The 9,262-nt window shown below is 28.2% G+C and overlaps 1 protein-coding gene across 1 annotated transcript; it reads left to right on the plus strand.

The window, feature by feature from the left end:
- Window positions 1–1,153: 1,153 nt before the first annotated feature.
- Window positions 1,154–9,180, plus strand: LOC111036080 (phosphatidylinositol N-acetylglucosaminyltransferase subunit Q). Its single transcript, XM_022317973.1, has 6 exons — window positions 1,154–2,136; window positions 2,200–2,335; window positions 2,810–2,954; window positions 8,228–8,414; window positions 8,489–8,603; window positions 8,718–9,180. Exons 1-6 carry the CDS (start codon window positions 1,381–1,383, stop codon window positions 8,906–8,908), a joined length of 1,530 nt encoding a protein of 509 aa, XP_022173665.1. The 5' UTR covers window positions 1,154–1,380; the 3' UTR covers window positions 8,909–9,180.
- The last annotated feature ends 82 nt before the right edge of the window (window positions 9,181–9,262 follow it).

The following is a 9,262-nucleotide window of genomic DNA, read 5'->3' on the forward strand; positions in this document are numbered from 1 at the left end:
TTTTTTTTTTTTTGTCATATTTATTTTTATTTGTACAATCTGTATAAAAAAATATTTACAATAAGTACAATGGAGATAATGATAGTATATATTGGTAATTGGACATGGTTGACTTGTTGAAGAGACTATTCATTAATAGCACTTCATGGCAGGATGGGGCACGATTTAAAATATAAACTTTAAATCGAGGAGCTACTTAGTAGGTATTATATTATGTTTTGTTGTGTGGCGTTAAGCGTTTTCTGGTTGACCATTGTATTCTTGTATCCAATTTCATACTTTGCTATCATTTTATTAGACATTTTATAGTATAAGATTACTGTAGGTCGTGGATTTCGAATTTCGATGCATATGCATCTTTTTTCTTGGAATACTTGACACGATGCTTTCCAGGATAAATAATATGTGTTTAAACTTTCAAGTAGGTATTTACTCACTATAAGTATCCTATCAACAAGCTACGTTTGAAGTTTTTGATGTTAATTAGCATTTTTAAAGCATTCTTTATTATTTTAGAATTATGTGAAAATTCTGAACCTAATCTATATAAATATTTATTGTTATCTTTATTGCTGTAATTTCACTATCTTAAATTTTTTACTTTTGACCTAGTTGTTATTTTGTTTTGTTTTTTTGACCTAGTTGTTAATGTTGAAATGTTTTGTTGTACGATAAATAAATAATAATAATAGCATTATTTATGTAAAAAAAATATTTGTTTTATTATATGTTTGCTTTTATAAATAATAGTCTAGAATTAATAAATATGGGTACAATAAAATACGATTTAAATTTACAAAGATCAGTAAGAAAAATATACAAGTACTTATTACTAAAGAACAAACCCATTACCTATTGGACTATTGGAGAAGTACTATACATGTACTTATGGATGGAGTATAATTATTAATTACTAATTAGTAGGTAATGTCATTGATATGGCGCAAAATTTCAAGTGTAATTTATTTTCTCAAAATAAAGGTCTTGAGACGGTTTGTGTCGAAGAATCTCCAGTTATTAAATTTTGGTAGCTATGGCAACCAGTTTTATATTTATATTTTCATTTTAAAATAATAAATTTTTTTCTGTTTTTATTATATTTCGTATTCCGCAATGTAACTCTATGTAGATAAGACTATAGCACGAATGATAAGTCACCTGGTTCTGATAACACAAGACAACATTAATATTCTCGATCCTATCATTCGTAATTATTCGCATGTGATTATTAGTTTGAATATTACGGCCATCAACATAATTTAACTACCTATTAACGTTATTATTTTCTCCCATCTATTCCATCATGGAGAACTGCTTTGGCGATCATGCATCATGATGTGAGGATATAAGTCTTAAGTGTTATTTCCCAATCTTTGTAAAATGGAGGATAAACAAGTCGTTTTTTTCCCTAAAACGTTGTTGGGGATGAGTGACATTACAGTTGAGCTACTAGGTTTTATCGAGCTTATGAAAAACGTCAGGTATTATTTTGTACTTCCAAATTATATAAAGAACACCAACACAGTATGTAAAGTGAAGACAATTGGCCACTTTACCAAAACTGATTGTCAGGCCTGTTTTAAACGTAGATTCACTAATATTTTGTGCATAACTGAAATCAATGGAAATTTGAATGCTAGTTTATTGCCAGGACAACTAGACAATTTTGTGTTGGTCATATACGATCCTTCAAGATTGTACGACTATGGGACACTGTTCAAATATGAAGGTGACTCACAGAAATTTATTTGTTTCATAATGCTGTCCAATTGGTTATCTAGTACAGAAAATGTGCAGGAACAATATCATCTATCAAAAGTTGTGATGTTTCAGAGATTTGCCAAATATTTGTTGATTATACTTAATGTACTTATAAATGGTCTTGAAACAAAAATTGTACAGCTTACAATATTACGACTGACATTATTTAAGCATATATTGGGTGTATTGAAAAACTATGTATGGCTAGTAGACAATCTCATACATAATAAGCACATTTTATCAAGAGCAAAATCAATCAATTATTTGATGTCATGTATTTGTGATGCAGTTCTTGGAATAATAATTCTGTATATACTCAATACTTCATTCACTTCGTCAAACGAATTATTTTCCTACATTTCAAGTATTTCTCATGTAAGCAAATTTAACATATTTTTAGAAACTTATTTTACTTAAAATTGCTATTTTTATTTACAGCAAGTGATTAAAGTGCTACAAGGTATATTGCAATGGCTTATGGGTAGTCCAGCAGGGTTAAAGCTCAATGATCCTCTGAACAGTTTGCTTGGAACATGTTTTCTTTATTTAGTCAATCTTTGGTGGTCTTTTTTAGGTAGGTAATGTATATGTCTTACTTTTATAAAAAAAAAACTAATTAGTCATTATTAATCGCACACTAAATGTAATGATAAATGAAAAGGAGACATGTTTACTATTTCAAATTTAAATTATATATTAACTACTTATAGCTAGTAATAAAGACTAGTGTTAACGTCTCAATGAAACACCATTACCTTTGATTTGAGTAATAAACTTATATTTTTAAATTTAAAATAGTAAGAATCAAATCAATTTATTCTATATCTATATGAATATATTGTACTTCTCTTTATGTTCTTTCATGATAAAGAATTAAATTTATTTTTGATTCTGTCAGTTTTATAATCTAATTATTTTATGTATGTAGTAAGTAATACGCTCTAAGCTGAAGAAGCTATTATAACTACTACTTTTTTTACAAATACAAATTAAATAATAAATGTATAATTCTAAAAACCAAAATAATTAAATTTGTCTGTATTTACAGTATTATGTCGGCCATTCCTAGAATTGACGTTTCAAGTTTATGTTTTCATTGGAATTTTTGGATTATCTTATCAAATAGCAATTATTGAAGATGTATTGGCAATTGTCAGTTTTCATGTTTATTGCATATATGTGTATGCAGCATGGTGAGGTCAATTTTTTTTGTACTTTTTTTAAATAACTTTAAATTATTTTATGCTGCACTAGTTGAAACTGTTGAATATTATAAAAAAATGTTCATTAATAAGGAGACATATCATTGGTATTTCATACAATTCAATTTTAAATATAGATTAGGTATTGTTTATTTATTTTTAATTTTACTTGATTTACGGATGGTATTTGAGTAGTCAAAAAAGTTTTATTTTTTCCATTGTCTGCGTTATACACATTAAAAACCGAAGAGGACTTTCCAGTTTACTTTAAAAATGACAATCTGTTGTTGGGCTCTTGTTTCCAACAAATTTTCACTTTTAGTCTCCTTGGTATTAAGCAGTACCTTCATATTGTGATTAATGTAACAAGAATATAATAAAATCTTTTTAAAATGTATAAAATAATACATTATATTATTATAATATTTTCAATATTATACTTTAAAACAATGTATTTAATGTTCATTGTTTAAAAAAAAAAAACAAAGGAGGTACTTGCTCTTTGGTTTTTCTCAACGCTGTTACAAAACACTTATTTTAACTAATTGGCATACTGAATACAAAAAAATAATTATATTGTCACATTATTAATGTTTTTATCGGACATTTACTTAATTATTAACTCCATTAATGAAATACACTAAATGGAGACATTTATGATGTAAGCTGTTAACTTTCAGGTAAACCTAAGTATACAATGCATTGCTTTAAAAATTAAGAAAATTGTGAAGTATGCTTATTTTAATATTAATGGAAATATTTAAAATTATACACCATTTTGAATAAATATACATTATTTTTAATTAAATATATGTTTGACATATCAACTACAAAACTTGAAGCAATTTTAAACTTTAAACTGAAATAACTGAGCAATTGCTGCAGTTATTAATATTTTAATATCATGTGTTTCATAAATAATGTTTTCTATTATCATGTAAAAATATTATTAGATCTGTAAATTTTCATGAACATTTCAAAAAAATTGTATATAGGTTTCATCATTATTAATTTTTCTAAAGTTATAGACCATTTGTAAATTAAACACAAGACACTTACTGACAATATAATCTTACAACTAAATATCACTATCGCTATTAAAATAATTATCACAGTTTTTGTTATTATTACTAAACACCTAATATAACAAATTTTGAATACTATTAAAACATACGCCAAAGTTAGACTACGACCCAAAAAATTGAAAAATTTCAAGTTTTACAGCTCTATAAAAAATGAAATAGTAGCCCCTTAAAAAAAAAACATAAAATATGTTACAAAAAAAATTTGGTTACAAGCTAGTATATAACATCCCAAACTCAGTCCAGAACATTTTCAAAACATATCCATTTAGAGCAGTGCTTCTCAAACTGGAGACCACGGCCCCTAGGGAGTCGTGAGTCTAGGACAAAATCCCGCCAGCAATATTCCGCCGGACGAAATCCCGCCGCCTAAATCGCGTTTGGACAAAATCCCGTCGGACGGCATCCCGCTCGGACGAAATACCGCAAAAAGTTCATTGAATTGTTTTGTATAAATTTGTGAGAATAGTGGCCGGGAAGAGGAGAATGTTCCGTCAGCATACCAATGATCACAAGTTGTGAGGAGTTCTAAATTTTCTTTGGTAGAAAAAATCAGTAATCGTTGAGGATCTTCCTTTCCACTGTCATAGAACATAAACGGTTTTTTCCCCGCTGTCAGTAAGTATTTTTCCGGTATTATTAAGTCTTCTAGGGAAGATGGATTAGAGAGGGAAGTTTCTAAGCATACCCTATATCGCCGTACATTGCGTTTTAAAGAACTGATACTGGGTAATACACTAGAAATTCCAGGTGTAATGTCTTGGCAAACATTTGCGACTACAGTATGAGTTGATAATCCTACATCCATAGATAACTGTTTAAATTTAGAAAAAATTCGCTTACCACTAATTTTGGCTGGATCAGGTGGGTGGGAATGCACATTCATAACTTTCGTAATTTCTTCACCATTAGTGTGGACTCTCGCGCGACACATAACATTTTTGCTTTCCACGCATTTCCATATTGTTTTATCATTTTTTGGTGGTTTCTGTAGACTGATTTATTAATTTGATGTTACGAATGTCAGAAGTATACTAATATCGTAAATTCGGAGATGAAGTACAATAGATCGTACACGCGCGTCAGTTAATTGCGTATATATATTATATATATATACCTATATGGCCAAGCCCGGATTAAGACATTTTGAGGCCCAGGGGCCAAAGTTTTAAATGAGGCCCCTGTACGAAAAAAAAAAATATATTAATGTATATAATGTGTTCTGGGGTGAAATGTCAACTGACCAGTTGACACATCATATGAAGGTATACCAAAAATGATGAAGAAATACCCTTTAAAGATTGTGAACTTTTTTATTTTTGAAGTTTATAATTAACTTTTTTTTTATCAAAACCATACATATCACGCATTTGTATATGTATCTTCAAAAGTTTTCAACATTTTAATGTAAATTTTTTTTTTTTAAAGCTATTTAATTGTCCTATCAATATTCTGACATACGCAATTGAACTAAAAAAGCGCTAATTATTTTTATTTAATTAAAAATGTAGAAAAAAGTTGGAAAAAATTAGCATTTTTTAAAAGAAATCGTGTATTATTCCAAATAATTTATTACTTAGTATACTAAGTATATATGGGTTTTTTGTATTATTCTACTGAATTATACTGAATTATACTGAATTATACAGAATAATACCTAGAATACCTTGAAATTTTGGTTTTCATAATATATTCCTGTTAATCGTCACAATCTTAGTTTTCATAGGATTGAGTCGGTTAATTGGTCGTCAATAGTTTAATTTTATACTATTCGGTAAATTTTAGTTGTCATAATACAAAAAACAAAAACTCATAGTTAATAATAAATTATTTGGAATAATGCACAATTTCCTTTTAAAAATACTAATTTTTGCTAACTTTTTTCCCTTTTTTTAATTTAATAAAAATAATTAGCACATTTCTGGTTTAATTGCGTATGTTAAATTATAGGACAACAATAAATTAACTTTAAAATAAAATAAAAATTACTTCAAAATATTGAAAAGTTTTGAAGATTTGTTTATATAAATGCGTAATACGCATGGTTTTGGTAAAAAAAAGTCAACTGCCCATAACTAAAAAAATAAAAAAGTTAGATTCAATCTTTAAAGGGTATTTCTTCATCATTTTTGGTATACTTTCATATTACGTTGGCCGGTCACTTCACCCTGGAACACATTGTATAATATTTAATATTTGGTACCTGTTATAATAAATATAATATATAGATATTAGTTATATAGCAATAAATAATGAATAATGTATTACTTTATTTATAAATTATAATTTGCAAGCTTTTTTCCTAATTAAATAATCATCGATTTTTTTTAGGAGATTTATGTAGTGTTATACAGCCTGTAACGAAAAAATTAATGGACAAATCAGAGGCCCCTCAATAAATTCTAAAAATCGAGGCCCGGGGGCCATGGCCCCCTCTGGCCCCCCCCCTTAATCCGGGCTTGTATATGGCTATACCGTATACGGATTTCTTAATTATCGTTCAAGCGATAAGCGATAACGCATTACCAGTTCCGCATATATATTATGATATACTTTTATAAATAACAACAATAACCAATACAGATCAGCAGTAGACAACTTTTGAAACAGTTTAACGAATTACGTTATAATGAATTTACGTACAATACGTTTTTTTGCGGGATTTTACCCGGCGGGATTTCGTTCGGGCGGGATTTTGTCCAGACGTGATTTTGGTGGCGGCATTTTGTCAGGCGGCATTTTGGTTGCGGGATTTTGTCCGAACACCGGGAGTCGTGGATATATGACTGGTGGGCCGGGAAATATTTATTTTATTATATAATTAAGAAAACAGTTAATGATTTTGATTTAGAGGGCCTTGACAGTTTTATATTAAATTTAGGGGGCCCAAGACAAAAAAGTTTGAGAAGCACTGATTTAGAGTACTTACTCTGATAGTGGCATAGTTCAAGACTATCTTCAATCCTAAAATCAAACCAACTGCTTGAATGATGTATTCATTTTAATTAATAAATAATATTTTAGTATTTATTTTTTTTTAAATTGTAAATAAACACATATGCCCAATCAATTCATACCCATTGAATATAAAAATGAGTTAATTATATAGGCAACACATTTGATTAATAAAAAGATGAAAGGCATTAAAATATCTGCCTATACCTACTTAAATGTCAACAGACTTATAATCTACTACCTATATTCTCTATACTGTAATGGCATGATTTGTGAAGAAATCAGAAGATTTATATAATAAATAATAATTATGGGTCTATGAACTCCCCCACTTTATGTTTTTGACAAATATCTATGAATATGAAAGGCTAAACCATAGACATATACAATAATTATGGTGTAATATCTGTGGGGTAAACAATACGAGTTGTGTGAAATGTATGTTTTGTAAGTATCACAACACTACATATATTCCATAATTTTGAAACAATAATTATAAAATAAAATACCTACTACATTATCACAATTAAATAATTGTACAATAATTCTTGTAATACAATTTTTGGAAAGATTTTCTTAATTAACTCTGTAAAATATGTAGTCGAGACTTGAAATGGTTAGAAAATAAGTCGATAATAACTTATCTAAAGCTATATTATAGTTAAAAAATATTCATTTTAATTGCATTCAAATTATGAGCGTCCATGGTTTAGATCACGATTATTGCATAAAAAAAAAAGTAACTGTATAGGAATTCGATTGGCTACTGAGTATCTTAAATTAGTGACACGTTTAGTAAGTAAGGTGGTAACAGAAAATAATGATTGATCATTAAAAATTAAAATTAACACCTATGGTCAGTTTTAGACGGTGGCAATTAGAGTTAAATTCTTTAATTTAATAACGGCATGATTGATCTCAAGAATAAAATAATTGTGGGTTAAATATCACTTAAGTCAAGAACTTATTGAATTTTAAATTTTACATACATTTAAAAGTAGTCATAGTTATTTTTATTATGTTATTTATTTTATGAATGGTGTTTCTTATTATCTTTGATGGTGAATACATTTTTTATTTTAACACTAGATAGTGTTCTTATCTCAAATTGCAAAATTTGATATTAGCAACCTTTTACAATAAGTCAAGATATTTTTTTTTATGTTGTGTAAACAATTATTAATGTACATAATAAAATTCACAAATTGAAACATGAATGGTTAATAGGCTATATAACTTACAACGTAAGAGTCTCATGATATTGGCAAAACTTTTCGTGGGAAGAAGTTGTAATCCACAACCAGGAAGGACTAAACCTTACACCACACAACAGTTGTATGTCGGAACTATATCGTTTGCCATATTGTTGTTTCTATTACCAACAACTTTGATCTACTACATTGTATTTGTAGTTGTACGTAAAACACAACTTAGATTATTAATATAGAGACATTGAGCCTTTTTATTTATTTAATTTTGTTTTTATAGATGAGAACAATAATGGTTATGGCAAGAGGGATATTGATACGGCTAAGGTATGTGCTGCAAGTTCTTCCTGTGTACACAACGTTGATATGGTTTGTTAAGCCGAGCAGTTCTGCAGGTCAGTGTTTTATTCACATATAGTATTATATGCCTATTGATCTTGAAAAAAAAAAAAAAACGATGAACATTGTTATAACGAACTTAAAATTAAAGAAACAGATATTCCTAACAGGTATAATAAAAATGAACATAGTCAGCAATGAGAAGTCGAGTACAGTGGTTTTGAACACAACAATCGTGGCAGATTCATGGTGGGCCACTGTGAAGCATTATCTTCCAGAGATGGTTGAACAACCACCCTCAGTATCTTGGATAACCTTGACAAAACGTGTTTGCACAGGTAAAATATTGTATCCAATATAATTGAGGAGATACAAATACAAGCAACTTAGAACATTCAAATTAAATAGGTCCATCACTAAATCGTAACCATTTGAAGTTAATTACTTTGTTGTACAATTTATTTATTTATTTATTTAATTATTTATGTAGTGCATACTATATGCTCTAGTGAATTATTGATGCTGTAAAGATATTGATCAAATTTTTTTTACATTTCATATTCTAATACTTGAAAATCTCATTTGGTTTGAGTGATAATAAATAAAATATATTAATGTATTGTTAATGAATAATTCTATTAACGTTCATTCAGTTATTGGTTGATAATGATAATTTATTTTTGTATATTGTCTTCCAATTAATATATGGTTATAA

The sequence above is a fragment of the Myzus persicae genome, unplaced genomic scaffold (genome assembly GCF_001856785.1).
Source record: "Myzus persicae strain clone G006 unplaced genomic scaffold, MPER_G0061.0, whole genome shotgun sequence".
Classification (NCBI taxonomy): Eukaryota; Metazoa; Arthropoda; class Insecta; order Hemiptera; family Aphididae; genus Myzus; species Myzus persicae.

Bases quoted from the DNA above. Each gene is read 5' to 3' on its own strand.
- LOC111036080 (XM_022317973.1), top strand. From the start codon at position 1,381: ATGGAGGATAAACAAGTCGTTTTTTTCCCTAAAACGTTGTTGGGGATG. The intron at 2,137-2,199 runs GTAAGCAAATTT...TTTTATTTACAG, and splicing joins ACATTTCAAGTATTTCTCAT to CAAGTGATTAAAGTGCTACA. The intron at 2,955-8,227 runs GTGAGGTCAATT...AATGGTTAATAG, and splicing joins ATATATGTGTATGCAGCATG to GCTATATAACTTACAACGTA.